This window comes from Trachinotus anak, unplaced genomic scaffold (assembly GCF_046630095.1).
Source record: "Trachinotus anak isolate AG129_WGS33_773 ecotype Australia unplaced genomic scaffold, CSIRO_AGI_Tana_v1 ptg000021l, whole genome shotgun sequence".
NCBI lineage: Eukaryota > Metazoa > Chordata > Actinopteri > Carangiformes > Carangidae > Trachinotus > Trachinotus anak.
In genome coordinates this window covers 5,996,740-6,016,121 of record NW_027273872.1, presented here as the reverse complement: position 1 = coordinate 6,016,121, position 19,382 = coordinate 5,996,740, and the positions used below count along the sequence as shown (strand labels likewise).

The 19,382-nt window shown below is 40.3% G+C and overlaps 2 protein-coding genes and 1 long non-coding RNA gene across 8 annotated transcripts in view; 2 read left to right on the top strand and 1 right to left on the bottom strand.

Annotated features, from left to right (window-relative positions):
- LOC139637946 (uncharacterized) overlaps positions 1-6,439 on the bottom strand; it is a 69,181-nt gene extending 62,742 nt beyond the window's left edge. For all 5 annotated transcript variants that reach the window (XR_011694727.1, XR_011694726.1, XR_011694724.1 and 2 more), the window contains exons 1-4: positions 6,300-6,439; positions 3,932-4,023; positions 3,589-3,657; positions 3,115-3,212 (exon numbers count right to left, since the gene is read on the bottom strand). This is a non-coding gene — a long non-coding RNA (uncharacterized lncRNA). The remainder of the gene's footprint in view (positions 1-3,114; positions 3,213-3,588; positions 3,658-3,931; positions 4,024-6,299) is intronic.
- Positions 81-5,579, top strand: LOC139637945 (transmembrane emp24 domain-containing protein 11). The gene is made up of 5 exons (XM_071506961.1): positions 81-3,205; positions 3,595-3,686; positions 3,891-4,016; positions 4,828-4,974; positions 5,091-5,579. The coding sequence occupies exons 1-5, from the start codon at positions 3,076-3,078 to the stop codon at positions 5,238-5,240; spliced, it is 645 nt and encodes a 214-aa protein (XP_071363062.1). The 5' UTR covers positions 81-3,075; the 3' UTR covers positions 5,241-5,579.
- rnf212 (ring finger protein 212) lies at positions 6,298-13,224 on the top strand. 2 transcript variants are annotated; one of them, XM_071506959.1, is made up of 12 exons: positions 6,298-6,430; positions 7,158-7,219; positions 7,371-7,445; positions 7,617-7,673; positions 7,833-7,891; positions 7,990-8,049; positions 8,761-8,825; positions 9,702-9,762; positions 10,683-10,725; positions 10,855-10,909; positions 11,931-12,000; positions 12,821-13,224. In XM_071506959.1, exons 1-12 carry the CDS (start codon positions 6,322-6,324, stop codon positions 12,942-12,944), a joined length of 840 nt encoding a protein of 279 aa, XP_071363060.1. In that variant the 5' UTR covers positions 6,298-6,321; the 3' UTR covers positions 12,945-13,224. The 2 variants fall into 2 exon arrangements, with proteins under 2 accessions (XP_071363060.1, XP_071363061.1); XM_071506960.1 differs by having other exon boundaries at positions 6,320-6,430; positions 7,371-7,436.
- The last annotated feature ends 6,158 nt before the right edge of the window (positions 13,225-19,382 follow it).

Genomic DNA, 19,382 nt, shown 5'->3' with positions numbered 1-19,382 from the left:
TTTTGAGTATACTTGTGGGTTTATTGTTGAACTTTACATGATTCCTATGATCACAATTGATTTTCAAGTGAAAAATGTCAATTTCCATGACTAAAATCCTTATTTAGTGCCTCTGCTCAGTGCAGTGCACGACCTTCAAATCTGAACCACACATTTACTTACATTTGGGCTCCCAAGGTAATATTACAAACACTGGGGCTGCAGGATCAAATTGAGTATAGAGAGCAATGCTTTTCACTGAACGACCTGGATTTAGGCCCCAGTGTAGGCTTGAACTCTCCCTGATGATGTGTTGGTCATAAAATGGATAAAGGTGCTCACTGAATATTTAAAACAGTTCACCAAATGTTGATTTAGATCATGAGTCGTGAAATCTTACAGAGCTCACTTCATGCATCGCCCAGTGCTGCTCCCATTTAATGGACAGAACAGACACCAGTGACATGTAAAGCTACATCTTTTTTCATATGTGAAACTCCTACCCCCTTTCCCACCTACCAACAGAGAAACCATACTGTAGATGACAGATTGAATAGCAATAAGATCTAAACATCTGGTGCATGAAGAAGCTTCTTCCGTTTTGAATGGCGAGGGAGGGGAAAGATCTAGTTTCTGGCTTTCATTAACAGTAGTTTCATCAAGTCTGAGACTGGTAAGAGTTAAGTATATGTAAGTTATACCCAGTGCAGTATATGATGTAGAAGGGGCTTACACTCTCAAAACAGAGGTTTACTGTTATATCATCCAGGCTGCTAAGACTTTGTCTTGGTATGTTCAGGATGAACAAAAACTGATAGTGTCCCCCAAGGAAATTTTTAACATATGACAAAGATACTAAATGAGCAACTGTAATATACTAGAGAACATGATAATTTCTCTCACCATACCACCATCATGTAGCAGCACTGCAATTCATATCATTATCATGGAGATACAGCTCAGGAGCTTCAGTTAATGTTCAAATCAAACATCAGAATAGGGAAAAAATGCGATCTCAGTTACTTTAACCACGGCATGATTGTTAGTGCCAGACAGGCTGGTTTGAGTATTTCTGAAACAGCTGACCTCCTGTTTTTTCTTCCACACAGTCTCTAGAGGTTTTACTCAGAATGGTGTGAAAAACAAAAAAACATCCAGTGAGCAGCAGTCCTGCAGACAGACACGTCTTATTGATGAGAGATATCAGAGGAGAATGGCCAGACTGGTTCGAGCTGACAGAAAGGCTATGGTAACTCAGATAACCACTGTTTATAACTATGGTGAGCAGAAAGCATCTGAGAATACACAGCATGTCGAACCTTGAGGCGAACGGCCTACAATAGCATAAAACCACATTGGGTTTCACTCCTATCAGCCAAAAAGAGAAATCTGAGGCTGCAGTGGGCACAGGCTCACCAAAACTGGACAGCTGAAGACTGGAAAAACATATCCTAGCCTCATGAATCTGGATTTCTGCTGATGCTCACAGATAGTTGGGTAGGAATTCACAAATTCAGCACAAAGTCATAAACCAAACCTGCCTTGTGACGACAGTCATGGCCAGTGGTGGTGCAGCAATGGTGGGGGGAATAATTTCTTGGCACACTTTTGACCCCCTTAAAACCAACCAATCATAGTTTGAATGCCACAGCCTGTCTGAGTATTGTTGCTGACCATGTGCATCCCTTTATAGCCACAATATATCATGTTATTAATGCTACTAGCAGCATGATACTACACCACGTCACAAAGAAAGTCATCTCAAACTGGTTTCATAGACATGACAATGAAATCAGTAAACATGCCATGAAAAACTGAGGCTGTTTTGAGGTCAAAGGAAGGCCCTAACCAGGGATTATTATGTTGTATATGTATGAAGAGAGAGTGTATGCTGTGGAAGTTTTCAAAATAACACAGAGGAAAATACTACATGAACTAACTGATCATAAGTAGCAGTATAACATGGTATTGGTAGTGCCGAATGGCAGTTACAAATTATTAATGATAATATTCATTAGAATATATGTTTGAAATAAACCAGACTGAGGTCTACTAAGGCAACATAAATCTATGGTAGTTTAAAATTGAATCTATTGCTTAAATGGGAGGTATAATAAACATATTGATTTAGCATTAACACTTTCTGTAAAACTACTGAAGTGTGGGAGGAGAGGGAAATCTGACTCTTTACTTACTTTAAGGATGACAACTTTTGCAGACGCTAAATATGAGAAGGGTTTATTCAGTGTGTGGGCGTGTTGGGGTTTACTTTATAAGTGACCTCATCTAAGGTAAGCATATGGCAACTATTGTATGTAGTGGTTTGGGTTACATTTTCCCCTCAATTTCTGAAGGGATCTGGACAGTTTTTTTGTATTGTAGTACCAGGCACTGGAACTGGTAACCCTTACTGTATAAGAGGTTGAAAGGTGAACACCATATTCTAATACGTCAGTAGGGCACATGAGAAGTGCATTTGTCTAATTTGTCAAGATTAAGCATCAATCATCATATATCTCACAGAGTGCTCATATATATTCTCATTCTAGAGTACCCTACAGGGACAAAGCAGACAAACATTTGGGTTTGTAACTTGTTCTTCCTGTCTCTTGATGATAGCTAGTGATTTATCCCTTCAGGCATAGTTCAGCATCTGTCACTTCTGATATGATGTGGTAATATGTAGAGCAAGCACTTGGCCCAGTGTCAGAACCAAAATTGAAATAGAAAATATTGCATCTCCCAGAAATTCCCAGGAGTCACTGCTGTATCTGGTGCAAGTGGTCAGTCCCTGTCAATCACTAGTCTTAGATACATTGCTATTGGCTCCCAGTTTAACCAGTCACAACACCAGACGCCAGAATGTCTCGTCACACAAAGCAGCACCTGTGAATTTCTCACGCTCAAACTGTCTCCCTCACAGCCCTCCACTGTAAAGACCTACTATAGGACAGGGCTGTTTAGCTATACTCAATGAAAAATACCTCAATTGTGGCTTAGAATTTGCAGATTAAAAGAAAAAAAAAAAGAGTTACAGGCCAAACGTTTGGTCATTGGCAAGTGTATTGTAATCTAAAAGCTCATTGTTAGGTGAAAATGGGTTTTCGAGGCATTGGCTTTCTGCTCCAGTGTTACCTGATGTTGGCAGCAGCCATGTATTTTGATCTCGGAGAGCAGGAGGAAAAATGCATCATTGAGGAGATTCCTGAAGACACACTGGTGACCGGTGAGTCCTGGAGAGGGAATATTCCTCCTTAGTGTTGTTTACAATCTCAACAATAGGAATGAATGTGGAATTAGATTTGGAAAGGGGTTTGGTGTATTGCCATGTGTTGAATGACACAACAATGATCCACTTTCATCATATTATGACTTTTATTTCAGTGTAAAAGCCACTTTTATACTATACATTTCCAGACTGCACATTAAGTCGTAAGTAAAGTACATATGAAATACTATGTTACGTATTAAAATTGTTATATTATAATTAATTAAATATATCATTTCTATTTCTTCGCAAATGTTACAAGCTTTGGTATTGGCCATGACTACAACTGTGCATGTTTGTGCACAAGTATGTGTATGCACTCATGTGTGAGTGTCTCTTACCCTCAGGTTATTTCTTGTTGGAGCCCTGGAATCTGAAGGCGTTTACCCACTCCCCTCACTTTGGCGTCACTGCGACAGTCAGAGACCCAGACCATGAGGTACTGCTCTCACAGGAGAGGTTTATCACCAAGCCAGGGCCACACAAACAACACGTGCTGGCTAGTTTCCACATTCAAACCAAGACTGAACAAGGACAAAATGCGCATTGAAGAGGGTTATTAAATGTTAGCGCTGCACATCTCCATTATGGTGACTCGTAGCTGAAGAAATGTTGGCCTAACAGTGTCTTTCCTTCTCCCTAGGTTGTGATGTCCAAACGCTATGGTAAATTTGGTAAATTCACCTTCACAGCTCACGCCTCTGGTCAGCACTACCTTTGCTTTCAAACCAACTCCACAAGGTTTGCTGTCTTTGCTGGAGAAAGGCTGGTAAGACCTGTGGAGACACATACAAATTAATTCAAAGAGAGATAAATGCAGCAACACATACAATAATGCAGTAATAATAATAATACAACAATATATCACGCAGAATCATTTCTGTGAATGGCGTGCAGCTGGACGAATAACGTTGCATTCACCCCTGTACACCTGACTGTATCCATAGTTTGAACACTATGGTGTTTATCATGATAAATCAGCTAAAACAATTATTACATAAAACAACAACTCTGATAATTGTTTAATTGTCTATGTAATCTTTTCAAGCAAAAATGCCAAATATTCTCTAGTTTCTGCTTTTCAATTTTGAAGATTTGCTGCTAATCTTATGTCAGCAATTCCAAACTTGAGGGTCTGGGCCCCTCCTATGGGTCAAAAGATAAATTTGAGTGGTTTGTGAGATGCATAATGGGATAGACCAAGAACAAAGAAAGTTCTGCTGGACAAACTTGAACTCTTACTGTATCTCCAATCTTGGCTTTTTTGTGAAAAATTGGGATAGTTTTATCTCTTTGGGTCTCAAATGTATTCAAACATCGAATGCTAAACACTGCGTTATTTTAAAGAGGTAACAAGCCTTAAAGTTTGGCAAACACTTTGTTAGGTGACAGTAAACTAAAAATCTTCAGGTGTCCTGAAGTGTCCTGAATTCTACTGCAGGATCCTGGTTAACAAGAAATTTATGGGCCGAATGATAAATCACGAAAATATCTGTCAGATTAATCCATAATGAAATAAACCATTAGCTGCAGACTTAGACAAATCATACATCTCGATTTCCCTCCACTGTGCTGTACAGAAGCTACATTTGGATGTTCAGATGGGAGAACACACGATTGACCACAACACTGACAAGACTAAAGACAACATGGAGACACTGGAGAACAGCCTCAGACACCTCATAGATCAGATGATGTACATCACCAGGCAGCAGGAGTACCAGAGGGTAAATGAGAAGTATTTTCACTGAGTTTTATCATTCACCCTGAAGTGACCTTTAAACAAGAGGAAGATTTCATGTTTCTTTCTCCACCGTCTTTTCCATTGTCTCCTTTCATTCAGGAGAAAGAGGAGGTGTTTCGTCAGATCAGCGAGGACACCAACAGCAAAGTGTTGTGGTGGGCAGTGGTGCAGACGTCGATTCTGTTGTCAGTTGGTTTTTGGCAGATGAAACGACTCAAAGACTTCTTCGTTGCCAAGAAGCTAGTCTGACGACGACCTCTGACCTGTCAGCAGTGTTCATCTTATTGCATCGCCCACACCTGTCCCAATCCTTAGGACTATTATACTGTAAACTACAAAAAAATGCCCACAAATACTACAAAATCAAAAATTCACCAATTGCCAAACAGATGGTTGTACGAGTGAAGGATATAAAGGTGAAGACACTGCATGTAAAAAATAAAACTGCAAGGATGTAAGAGCTGGACAAGTGTATCATAGTGTGTGTGTGTGTGTGTGTGTGTGTGTGTGTGTGTGTGTGTGTGTGTCATAGACATGATAATAAATTCAATTCACTGGCAAATGGACAATGTTGTTAAAGCTACTGTATCTGAATTGTGTATCTTTCTTTCTAATGTAATTTGCTTTTTAAATATTATTTTAAATGTTAAGCAGTTTAATTTGAATTCAGTGTAATCTTAGTTTGGGCTAATATCAACACACACTCGTTGAATTATGTTTTAAGGTGTTAAAATAATATTGTAATCATGACTATTTGGCCCCTTTATGAGCTTTTCTCCGCAGAAAAAAATACTACAACAATCTTATTAAAATTTGAACATGATTTTTTTCGTGATTACTCTTTATTTTCCAGCATATGAGCTTTAAATATAAGTTACCTCGGTATTTCTTTTAGTCACAGCCCTGTAGAGTCAACAAAGCTAAGCTAAAAACTGACGTCGTTACTTGCTAGGACGTAAAGTTAGCAAAAGGAAACTTCATATTGTTTAGCGACATCGATACTTTTATCCATTAATTAACAGAGAAAGGGTAAGCTTATAATCAGGTGTCATAAAAAAAAGAGTAGTTTTTGTGAGGAGTTAGTGGTACAAACTTGATAATTTATTTTACAGATCCGTTAATTAACGTTAACGGTAGCTAAGTTAGCATTTAGCTTCACCTGAGCCAGGTAACATGCTAATTATACTCTACCTGTAACTAACTGTGTGGAGGGCGAGATTTTAAATATTTTAAAGCTAAATTAACAAGCTAATACAGAAAGAATAAGAGTTAATAGACTTTAAGATAAGTTAATCTACCAACACTGGCCTCGTCTTTTGCAGGTCTTCAGATGTCTTACTGGATCTGCTGCAACTCCTGCTTCCTTTCCCCCAGTGCTGAGCGAAAATTGGCTTTAACAACCTGCGGCCACATCATCTGCAGTGTCTGTTATCAGAAAGGTAAGTCATTTCAGCACCGACCCTGCACTTGGGTTGTACCGGGCCAGGCCTGCTGCTCCGGGCAGGTGAAAGCGTGATTAAACGGGGACATCTGTTGGGCTTCAAGTGATACTGCAGAGCTGGTGACTCAGTTTTACACCAGGTGTACTCCAGACACTAGCTTTTAACTACAATTTTTATGCCTCAGCCTTCTCAAAAGAGCTCTATATAATAACCCCCCTCTGAGGAGACAGTACAAAATGTTATCACTGGGTTTGATATTGTTCTGGGCCCTATATATTAAAGAGGGGAGAATGAAACCACGGATCCTGTCATGCTCCGTCACTGAGTGCTTCTTCACATATCATCAGATGAAATAAGAGAGAAATTACACCATTCAACACTGGATATGGGACCTCTTGAAGTACTCATGGATGTCCCTTGATCCCACTTTGGGAGCCACTGATCATATTCATAAGCCACAGGTCTGTTCCTGATGGGTCTAATTTCAATCAGACTCTTATATTTCAATCCACTCTGGCTGCCAGGGTTATATCAAGGGGTTACACTTAATTCATTTTGTTTCTCTTTCCATAAATCCTTTTGTTCAGTTTATGTGCAGGATTCAGGCTCTGGTTGTCTTCTATTCAATACGAACCTGCAATGATTATGTATTTTTTTTCATTGCTTTGTAATTCTGGTTATATATATATATATATATATATATATATTGCAACTTTTCTTTCAGGCAAACAAGGCAAGTGTTTAATATGCAATGCCAAATGCCAAGTATCACCTCTCTCTGACAAAGTAAGCATCTTTCTTCTCATTTAATGGCATCATTTTGTGGTTGCGGGGCTGTCTGCGTTGGATAACATCACACATTGTGACTTTATAGACAGACTGATATCATTTTACAATCCTACGGTCATTAAAGTCCCATGAAATGTCTTTGTTGCAGAGCAGCTCAGAGGTGAAGGGCTTGTTTTCTGACATCAGTGTCGTGGCAACCAGACACTTCACGGAAGTCAGCAGAGTTTGGTCATTTTCTTGCTTCACATCATAAAATAATCTCATTAACTGTTCTTATATCTGCATCAACCTCAAAACTACAACAGTGTTCATTGTGCATTGCAGTGCATTGTTTTGTAGAGTTAGTATCTATTGGTGCAGACTTCACATAACACTGTTTCCTCCCTCCTCCCAGGTTTTATTGTTCCAGGCAAGACATCAAAAGAGACTGTTGACTCACTACCAGCAAAGGGTGAGAGATGTTTGTCTTGTTGCAGTGGATGTTTGTTTTTGTGTATGTGTGTGTCTTTGATGATTTGCTTTTCTTCATTTGCCAGGTAATGGACTCTTTGAGGCTCTATCAGCTTTTCCTGCTGTGCAAACACATCACTAACCGTTTTATCAATTACAGAACGAGAAACTCGAGGAGGTATTAGTCAAGATGAAGCAAGAAATGCATCAGATGACAAAGTGAGTTGGACCGTAAGATTTTCATACAGATTTCTAAACAGCAGTTTATGAAAAGATGGATGGCCTTTCTTATTCATTTTTATTTTTTCTCTTTTAAGGAAGCTGAATGAACAGAGTGCCTACATCTCAAAGCTAGAAAACTCTCTTCAGCATCATAGGTACAGCATACAGAGTAGACACTTGACTCTATTCAAAATGTTTGTAGGGAAAATTGTTTGTGAATGTGACGTGTAGCTGGCGAGTTTTCCTACTTTTACTATGCAGGGTAATTAACCAGTCTTAAATTGTTCCACAAACCAGACTACCCTGAAAAATATTTAACTTCCCAAAGTGTTTGCTAGCAGGCATTTGGCTTTTCGTTTCATTTCAATTTCCCATTCTCTAGATTATCTTTTATCATCCTTCATTCAGACACCATTCATGCATAAAATATCAGGTGCCATACTGCATGCTCATGATGGAAATAAGAGTTTAAAAAAAAGATTGAATGAGGATCTATGCAGACAGAATAACCAGTAATGATTTGGAAATAAATGCTGGCTTGTACCCTGTTGGATTTGGCTGCACCTTAGCATATAAAGTTATTTACAACGAGCTGGCTGCTCTCTAGGTGTCACTCCTGGCACATCCACTCCTGGCCTGTTAAAGCCAGAACTGAATTAGTTTATAGGGACAGTGTTGTTGTTGTTTTTTTTTAAGACAGCCAGTTAAGTTATCCCTGATGATTTGCCTTGTTTTGGGGCACGTTGAAGGGAGAAGGGTCTTGACCTGTTCTCTCACTCTAGGATTCAAACTGTATCTGAAGGAGCTATGACCACTGTCTGTTTTGTTGGCACTGATTAATCTTGTATGTTGCTGTTCTCTCTCAGTGTCAAAGCTTCATCAGTGTCACAGATGAGCCACAGTTCCCTTACTCCACATGCACATAAACCAGGTAAATAATCTCAGAATTCAATGACACTTTTGCATTGGTGCTTATATTGATCTTCATGGCAGACACAACAATCTGGTACAGCATCTAATTAATCCGAAACACCCTGAACTTTAATTCACATAAATGCTATATTGTCATCAAACTTAATATGATACACATACTATTACTATTTTACATTATATATATTAATGTATTATTCATGATAACTAATTTATTATGTGTTTCTACCATCATTGTTGTCATCACATCACTGTTGTGGCTGATGATGGTAAAAATAATGAATATTTCTCATATTTTTCAGTTTATTTTACACTAGACCACTTGACGAGGTCAAAGACAAGTCCAAGTCTGACCAGATTAACTCAGTCAAGTACAGTAAATGTTCCTAATACTGTTGTGTTACTGTTGTTTATAGTGAGTCTCCAAGATACTTCAGTTATTCAACACAGTCTTTTGGGTTTAGAAAAATTTAAAATGTGATTGAAATAACCCAATTTTTTTAAATATTGCATTACTTTCAGTTGTCTTTAAAAGTCTAAAATAATAGTATGTTGAGACTGGACTTGGGACTGTTAGCACTACAAGCACAACAGCCCTGATTTAAAGTGTCACTTTAAGTAATAGAAACACACCACATTCTCACAATTTCATACATCAGGATTCACCATTCAGAGTCGCTCTATGTCTAAGGCTGGCCAGTCAAAACTACAACTTGCTGCATAGTATCAGTTCCACAAAACTTCCCAAGCAGGGCTGTTCTTATGTTCAGTCAGGTCACTGAACAACCATCCATCCACCATTTGTATAACTACAAATGTCTCTTCATCAATAACAGGGTAAGGTAGATGTTGATATATTACTGTTTTTTGCTGTCAGTATTGCAGATTCCTTTTAACTCCCCCATGTCCCTCTCACGACACTCCTCAGTCACTAGTGTGTAAGTATTGGCCTCTAATTTTTCACTCTCTCTCTTCATATCATCAGCCCTCTTTTTTCCTCTGTTCTGCTCTCTTGACTTTGTCTAAGTCTATGTTTTTGTTTTTTTTTAAATTCTGCCTTCATTTGCCTCTCTCCTTGCCACAGACACAGGGAGAATGTAGGAGGTATTTCACAGTGCAAACAAGCTATAACCTGGGTTCAGCCCCAGTGTCTTATGTTAGCTTTAGCTGCTGTATGGCTTTGCCCTGCCCTTCGGCTGTCTACACACACACACACACACACACACACACACACACACACACACACACACCTACCTGAATAAGTTAAGCTTTGCTTGGGTTTAGGCAGGAATCCCTTTTGGGCTTCCTAGACACCGCTGACACAGGATTGATTGGTTTCCTGAATTTAATAGTGTAAATGTTGTTTTATCCTCCGAGACTTTACATTTTTCTACTGAGCGACAGCAGTATAGATGACGGATGGTGGATATTAACCCCATTTGCAGTGTTACCACCATGTTTGCAGGGTGAATCAATTTTTGATTTAGAAAGGAAGCTGAACTGGTGATCTATTTACTGCAAGATGTCATGCCAAGCTATTTTGTAACATGACTGAAGGGATGTTTATGAAGTAAGTTCTATTATTTCTCCTACCGTAAATAATAATATATTTATTTTATAGAGTGCGACATAAAATACTTAGTAAATCTAATATTAATTTGATTATTTGATTAATTTGATCTCACTAAAAGTCACATAAAATTAATGAGTTTCATTTTGAAGCCGAGCAAAACCAGGAATGAAATAATAAATGTTGCTACCACATAGATTTTTGGCTCATTACAACATCAGGCACCACTGCAGTTCTCAGCCAAATGACCCCGATAAGACTAATGAAGTGTGGTCTCCTGTCTGGCAGCACTGACAACATGGAGGTGGATGAAAGGAGTCTGTTCAGGAAAGTAAGTTCTATTATTTCTCCTACCGTAAATGTCCATCCCTCAAGATCCCACTACACCTTGCCATTTAATTTATCACCTTAGTGAATGGCAAATAAAAAGTGATTTTCTCTGTGTGTCCCTGTCTTTCAGCCTAACACTGTCCCTAGACTGTCGTTAATCAGTCCTCCACAAGATGGACGGATGGGTATGTGCTTTGCTTCACCTGTGATAAAACTGTGCCTTTTAGTGTTACCCATAAGAAGAGCTACAGCCTGTGTCAGATATTGGACATAACCTTGTATCTGTTTTGGCAATGTCTCTGTGTCATAACTCTGGGAAGACGATCTGCGTCTTTACATCAATGCAAAGAGGCACATACCAGTAAATTCAGGGTTAGTGGTTTGACTTCCCCTCACTCATGTTATCTCTCTCTCTCTCTCTCTCTCTCTCTCTCTCTCTCTCTCTCTGCTAAATATGTGCATCTGAAGTTGCACATTTAAGAATGAGGTGTGGCACTGACGCAGGCGTAATCGCGCTGTTGTCATCTGACAAAATCATCTTGCAGCTCAGCCTTGTTTGGGGGTTATGGACGCCACTGTTGACCACCCACAGTGATTAAACCAATGCAGATGTTGTCAGCTGTTATGCTTAGGATTACACACGCTGAGTTCCTCCTCTGCGATTATGTGATTTAGTCTCTTAAGGGATTTGACTTCAGTTATGGTGGATGAATGAGGTGACAGCCCTGAAATGCCATTAATCTTGTGTAGATTCTCACTGTATCTGTAAGAGTGTTAAATAAATATTACGTGCAAGAAAACCATAATGCATAACCAGCATCAGACTAATTAGACTATTTAAATGCTTGGGCTATTAAAAGGCTCTGCAGACATTTTGATTTATTGTTACTACAACTAAGGATGACATGTACCATTTATTATTCCGCCCTCCGCAGCAGATGGTTGTGTTCATGCCATAGGTGTTTCTCCCTGCTGGGCATTGTGAGCTGCTAATTACTCTGGAAGATGACTCGCCCATTTATCTTGTCTTCTTGGAAGCTTTTCCAAATGAAACTTGCAGCAAGCAAGTGACGTGACGGAAGAAGAGACACATGAGCCCATAATGACCCAAAAATATGTTGTGTATTTTTAAAATCATTCAAAGCCATTATATCTGTAAGACCTGCGTTAGGGATTAACCACGGATTTATCTGGTGTCTTATTTAGGCACAATCCCTCACAGATCGTCCAGTCAGAACACACTGGTCAACCATTCTGCTCGCTCAGCAACAGTCAGGTGATCCATTTCATTTATTATAGTCTTCATAATTATGTTTATATCTGTCTATATTATATCTCTAAATTTGGGTATTCCAGTAAATGCATCTGTAGAGTTGTCATAAATTACAACAAGGTTTAGAGCAGTCTATTCAAGTTCATTAATTCATTAGTTTTGATTTTCATAGCTTAATAAATTCAAATGGTAAGTCTGGTGATTCTGTATTTTTCTGATGGTGAATAAATCCCATGAAAAGACCAAAACCAACAGTGAACTGATCCTGCCATAAAACCTTGGGTAAATGTGAAAAATATATTTGTGAGCTGTATTAAAAGATGGGAAAAGGTGAGAGAGTTGGGAAGTGTTGCAAACAGTGTTGCTTGTGGTCTTTTCATGGTATTTGTTGACAGTAACAAAAAATACTGTTTAAAATATCACCAAACTTGAAGTGTGTAGCTTTATTTCATGTTACCATTTATGGTGTTTATTATTTTAAAAAGCGACGATCAAGTTCATGTTGATTTTGGATGAGCCAGGAACAACAGCTCATAAAACAAAATGGCATTTTTTGGAAACAAGGATGAGTCTGAAATATGGCCATCAATGATCGAATGCTTATATACTGTGTAAATATATGTATAACTTCATATAACTTACCTCCTTGTTTCTAGCTGTTAAAGCACTTGTGTGTTTTCAGTTTTAAATGGTCATTGATGAATCAGTCAGTTCAAGTTCTCATGAATTGATCATGTTCCTCACACTTTACAAATCCTCTTTCAAGAATTTTATAAAATACACCTGCACTGTGAGTGAGCTCTCCTCTCCTCTCCTCTGTCAGTCGTTTTCAGGGAGCACCGCTGACCCCAGATATTTCATACAGCTCTGGATGGAAGTCCCCAGTCTTCAAACCTCCCTCCTCCTTCAGACACTCCATGTCCTCCCTGGTCTGCCCTCCTCCTTAACAAACACACACACACTAACTGTCATGAAGCCTCTGGAGGAAATACACCTGGCCACTGACATGTACACAGAGGTATTTGTGTCTCTCACAACCTGAAATGAGTCACTACCCCACACTAACTGTGTGTGTTGTTTTACAATGACCCTGGATTCACAGGTGACATTAAACGTATTCAGCTTGAACCTATGCCATGATGTAACTGTATACTGATGAATAAACTCAAATTTAATGTTGTCGAATTGCTGTTCCTCCAGTCTCCCGGTAAATTAAACTGTTAAAATAATGACTCAGGCTTTATTGTTGTTGAATGAACCTGGATCTTTAAGGACTTAAATTGTGTTTACCGTCATACTGCAGATACCCTGATGAGTTGTGATTCTCTCACTTCTGTGGTGGTGACTGGTGTGTAGTTAAAGGGCAGGTTATTCAGTTAAGTTTGCCTTGTTTAGCCGTGTTGTTTTGAAAGTGAATTACTTTCAGTAATCCAGCAGAGAGAGCTACAAGCCTCAACCCACAGAGCTTTACAAGCTTTTAGCCACAGGCGCAGTTTGACGTTATGCTCGCTCTGCTGCACCAGCACCTGTTCAATTTACAAAGATAAACTGGGATTATGCTCATGAAAAAATAAGTCCATTTACTGGATTCCACAAGGTTAGCCTTCAAGGTTGCTGTGCTAACATTAAGAAAGCCTTTAGGCAGCGATACAGTCAACATCCGTCAACAATAGACTCAGCACTCCCGGCCTGCTGCTTGTAACCTCAGTAACATGACTCGTGATTTCAGCCTCAAATCTTGTTACAAAACAGCTGCAAGTAAAGGCAAAGAAAATTTGTAGCCATATAGAAACATGATATCACCCAAAGTCATCACAACAGGGAAAAGCTGATGCGGTGAAGCGGGTGACGAGGGCGGCCTGATGTGTTCAGACAGGTCGATTCTCTCTTTGTCGACCTGCGTTTTTGCCTCTATTGTCCCAGTTGTCAGAGTGGTGAATGGTGTCTATTGAAGAGGTCTCAGGTGTGACTGTGTGTGTGTGTGTGTGTGTGTGTGTGTGTTCTGGGCCTGTGCACGCTATATTCAGACACTTACTAGCATGTGTGTCTGTGTATGTGTGTGTGTTAAAAGGTATTGTACAGAGTCAGTAGGCTTGATCCTCCTCTGCGCTCCAGTGGGATTTGAAGTCGTTTCCTGTTTTTTAAGGTCCACTTAGAGAGAAATGGCTCCCCAGGGCAGACTAAGCTGTCATGGTGTCACACACTGACAGGTAGAAGACTAAATCAGAATAATCTCTCCCTTATGGACACACACACACACACACTGGATGATCTCTTGGGCTGTACCTCTCACTGTAACAGTCATAATGTATGTGTTGCACCTTTCTTTCTTTTCACAATTCAGGACACTTTTCTCACACAAGACATGTTCTTTTCTCTCTCTCTGTCTTTATCTCTCTCACTTTCTCTTACACACACACACACACACACACACATCTCTGCATGGCTCCAGGCTGTACAAATGAGCCCTGCCACTTCAGAGAGCTAAAGAAAACTATTCTGATGTCAGTGGTAATTATTCAGCAGCGTGTTCCCACAGCTTCTCTCTCTCTCTCTCTCTCTCTCTCTCTCTCTCTCTCTCCCTCTCTCTCTCTCTCTCCATCCTTCTGTGTGTGTGAGAGAGAAGCTTCTCACTTAATCTGATCCAGATTTCACACTTTGTCACTCAGTATTTCAGTCTTGTACCTTTGGTGCTGGAAGTGTAATCCCCTCAAGGCAAGACACGACATGAACTAAATGATTTCACACCCCAGCTATTTGTCTTTCTGAGGTGAGCAGAAAGTGTTCCTGTGTAGGTCCACAGTGTATAATCTATGATGGTTACTGTTTAACATTTGCATTGGAAAAAAAAACAAGAAAACTAATGAAGATGTTCTTGTGTAAAAATTACCCAAAAAAGCCTCCAGGGAGGATTTATTTCTAAAGACCTTTTCTATGCTCATACCCTGAAACCAAACCTTGATTATAATGAGTATTTTAAACATAGGTTCTTTTAATATCCACTTTTGTGCGGTTTAAAGATACATTACCAGGATAAAGGATATGTACCCTTCATAGATCAGTTCGTTTTAATGGTTTAGAGCCTTGCATCCGCCGAGTTGAAAGAAAAGAAGACGACAAAATGTCTGTGGCACAAAATGACTATTTTTTTACTTTCAAACCCTTGTTGTTTTCTTGTGTCATGTTTTAGAGTTTTACCTTTTTAAGTTCAGTTCATAGTGAAACAAGTTTGCAACCTGCCAAAAAAGGGTGGTCTGGATGGTTAAAGCGGTCTAAAACATTTCTCTTTCCTGCTGTTTTTGCTACGATTAACTATCACACAGGGCCTTCAAAAACATGTCATACCTGACCAACTGACACAAAGTCTTTTACAGACCCACAAAGAAATGTGTGATTTAAAACAAACAAAAGACCCTATTAAACGTATTTTCTGATCTATAGTAGCAGGAACAGAGTCAGTACTCTTAAACAACATCATCATTTTTAGCCGTGGAAGTGACAAATGTCAACTCTGTCAGTGGTACAGATGTTCATGTTTGGATGATGTGTGATAACTTCTGTCTTCCTATCAACTATGGAGCGTTTTCATCAGGCCAGTGTGGAGGAGTGAGTCGTCCACTAATCAGTTGGTGGTCTGGTCCCCGGCCCCTAAAATCCAAGTTGCTCCCAACAGGCAGGCCGGCGCCTTGCAGGCAGTGTTGCATCACGTGTGTGTGTGTGTGTGTGTGTGTGTGTGTGTGTGTGAGAATGGATGAAAATGTAAAATACTTTGCATATTGAAGTAGAAAGTTGCTGTGTAAGTGGTCTATTTACCAGTTATAGAGAAAGTGGACTTGACATGACATAGACCGGCCTGTAGATGGCACTACAGTCTATCTCAGGCTTGTATATGTCATGATAGCTCCAGTGTGCATTCCTCTGCTGTGTGTGTGAAGGTCTTTGGACCACAGCTGCCTCTGATAGGGATCTGCAGGATGAGGAAGGGACGCGCAGGAGGTCACAAACACACTCACACACACACACACGAGGATGAAAGGATGAGATTGAGGAATTGTTGGACACACAAACATACAGCGAAACTGCCTGTCTTTGTGTTTTAGCGGAAGAGAGCTGAATAGGGGCGGTTTATGAGTCAAAGAGGAACAGGTGAGGATGGGCGACCTGAACCACTTGTATTCTCTTCAGTACACACACACACACACATACACACACACACACACACACACACACACACACACACATCCCACATGTGAAGGCAGGCAGCCTGATGCCTTTGAAGGGGGCTGGCCTCCAACTGTCCCATGCATGCTTGAGTGATGTCAGCACGGCCTGTGGAAAGATTCCTTTCCTGTCATATGCGCGCACACACACACACATATATGTGCACATGCACTACTTCTTTGATACACACAATCTTTTTTCACACAAACACACACCAACTTGCCATTTCACGACTTTCTCAAACAAATACTCACACACTCTTGCTTGTATAACACACAGTGACTCTGACTTTCTTCCTCTCTTTTCTCTCTCTCTCACACACACACACACACACACACACACACACGCACACACACACACACACACACACACACACACACACACACACACACACACTCACAGACACACACTTGGCAGGATGTGCGGGGAGAAAAAGGGGCCGAAAGACAACACCGAGATTAGGAGGCTTTTGTCACGGCTCTGTGGCAGACTTTAAAGGCCTTGGCTCCCGTCCCATCTGCCAGATTTCTTTCTTTTCTCACCCTGTATGTCCACATCCCTCTCTTTCCACAGGGGGGTGGAGGGGTGGGGGTGGTGGTGGTGGTAAACATTTGGTACAGAGAGATGGAGAAAGGGAGGAAGGGATGGGTGGAAGACGGATGGAAGCCGCCTGCTGCCCCCTTTTAGCCTCTTTTTTGTGTTTTTGTTTTCCTAGTTTTAATGGCAGCTTTGTGGCTGTGTGGAGGATGAGTGCAGAGAGGGAGAGGTATGCAAACAGAACTGAGCTTCAATACCAGCCAGGTGTCTGTGTTGTTCCCATCTGTGTGTGTGTGTGTGTGTGTGTGTGTGTGTGAGTGATGCATCTGTGCTTTTGTGTGCACATGTTGCATATGCACATAACTAAACTTTGTCAATCTATTTTCCACGTGAGACTGTGTATACATTTCTATGACTAGATGTGTGCATGCTTTTTTTTTCCCCCAGGTGTGTGTGTGTGTGTGTGTGTGTGTGTGAGCTCTTCATGGTCACTGACTCCATTCACCTGAGCACTCCTTTCACAGTGAAAAGGCAGTTGCTGGTAAAAAAGCTCTTTGGACAGCTTCTCCTCATCACCAACCACAGCTGCTGTTGACTCAAGCTTCCAGGAATCTCCTCCACAGGTTCACACCCTTTTAACCAGCCAGCCGCACGCCAGACCCCTCCACGAGCAGGCAAAAGGTCCTGCAAGACCTCAAGGTCTAAAAGACTAAACATTTGCCCTGGTCGTGATGGCTTGATTACTCAAAAAAGAAGATGTGGTGAATGTAGGATCGCCAGTGGGAGCGGCTGCAGCAATCAGAGAAACAGGACGTTCAAGATCTTAGCTTTCAGCCTCCTGAATCTTCGGTAACTGTAGCTCTAAATGTAGCTCTGTCTGCGTTCCTCCACTGCCAAAAGCTTTTATGTCGCTATATGAAACTAGAAATGTTTTCTGAAGGTTTGCATCAAACGAAAAAAAAAAAGAGTGACCTCAGCTCAACAAACGATCCATGCATCTCAGCAGCTCAGGAATGTCCTCAGTGAATTCACACTCTCCTGCTCAGCCTGTCACACATACCGGAGCTGAGAGACCTGCGAAACCACAAGATCTGAAAGGCTAAAAGGTTTCATTCACAAAAGCTTCACTGTCAAACTGCAACACTGCCAAAGACTTTCTTTTTTCTCCCCAGTGTTTTTGTTGGAACCTTTTGATGCATCTCCCTCACGTTAAGACATCTCTTCAACTCATTAACACATTATTAAATATATGTTAATTATCAAATTGATTCATAAATAATAATCCAACCACATAAACTTTTTTCAAACGTTCATCTCGATTCATATTGTATTCATCTGAGCCTTTGTGGAAAATTAATGGGTCATTTTCCCAGTTTACTTTTTCATATTACTGATGTAGAGGTTCTGCATTACATTAATTTGACAATATAAAAAGAAGAATCTGTCTTTTACACGTCTGCCTTGAGCAGATCTGACCTTAGACTTTTTAAACTGAGGATGTGATGAGCTAAATAAAGAGGGTTTCCGTTATTAACACGTTTGAAGCTCATTATATTTCAAGAAATGAATTCAAATGTTTCTAGTCGTCCGCCCACTTCAACTAACTTCAACATGTTAAATTGGATTTTAAAGAAAACACAGCTCACAGCGTTGGTTATGTTAAGGATTAGTTTATGTTATTGTTTCTAATCTCTTTTAGATTAGAAACTTGAGACTTGATGCCTGCATGTGTGTTTTTACAGGAGGATCTCTGCTCTTTCGTGTAACAGGATCCTCGGTCTGAACATTTTCGTGTGTGTTGTTGTGTCACCTTTACTGTATGCAGACTTCTTCGCCTGATCTCTATTGGAAAAGATCATAATCTCAGTGAGTCTGTCACAAAGGTCAAATAAAAATACACAACACATGCTGGAATCATATACCAACATTAAATATTTTGTTCTGTTCTAAGGTGTAGTTCACTCTTTTGAAGATCGTCTCTGATTTCTGAATTTTAAGTAAACAATGAATTTTGGTTGAGGAGTTTACATGACAAATCAGAGGTATCAGGCCGCGCTGACGTTTCCTCCTCCCTTCCTGCTCCGCACATTTCTTTCCCCTCTCCTTCAACACTTCCACGCTCTCCACTGATCTCCTCTCCATTTTCTCATCTCCTCTCATCAGCGCGGAGCAGCGCTGAGCTCAACACATCTGTCAGCAGCTCAGCTCTGTGTCATCCTCCTCCTCCCTGCTCTTCTTCATCTTTTCCTCCTCTGTCTGCCCCCCCCCCCCAACTCCTCAAGTCAATCAAATTCACAGGAGATAACCAGGAACCCCCCCCCCACACACACACCCCAAAAAAGGCAGGAAAAAGCTAATCTCTGAGATAAGAAGAAAAGAATGAGAGTTGAATGCCAAAGATGGAAACAACCTGGGAAAGTCACACACAGTGTTTGCCTCCTTTCATAATATCTTTTATCAAGTCGTCTCTTTTCCTCCTCAAATCTCACACTTTGCAAAAATGTAGAACGTACTGTATCTTTCACAGCTTTAAATCCTTCATGTCGCTCGCTCCGCTGTTTATTTATCACCAGTGAAGCTTTCCAGATGCATGGAAATCCACAGGTTCCTGGATTTGGAAATCCCTG

Coding starts and splice junctions, on each gene's coding strand:
- LOC139637945 (XM_071506961.1), top strand. CDS start 3,076: ATGGGTTTTCGAGGCATTGGCTTTCTGCTCCAGTGTTACCTGATGTTG. Junction 3,206..3,594: donor TGAAGACACACTGGTGACCG/GTGAGTCCTGGA, acceptor TCTTACCCTCAG/GTTATTTCTTGTTGGAGCCC. Junction 4,975..5,090: donor GGCAGCAGGAGTACCAGAGG/GTAAATGAGAAG, acceptor CCTTTCATTCAG/GAGAAAGAGGAGGTGTTTCG.
- rnf212 (XM_071506959.1), top strand. CDS start 6,322: ATGTCTTACTGGATCTGCTGCAACTCCTGCTTCCTTTCCCCCAGTGCT. Junction 9,763..10,682: donor CACTCCTCAGTCACTAGTGT/GTAAGTATTGGC, acceptor CCTGTCTGGCAG/CACTGACAACATGGAGGTGG. Junction 10,910..11,930: donor TCCACAAGATGGACGGATGG/GTATGTGCTTTG, acceptor TGTCTTATTTAG/GCACAATCCCTCACAGATCG.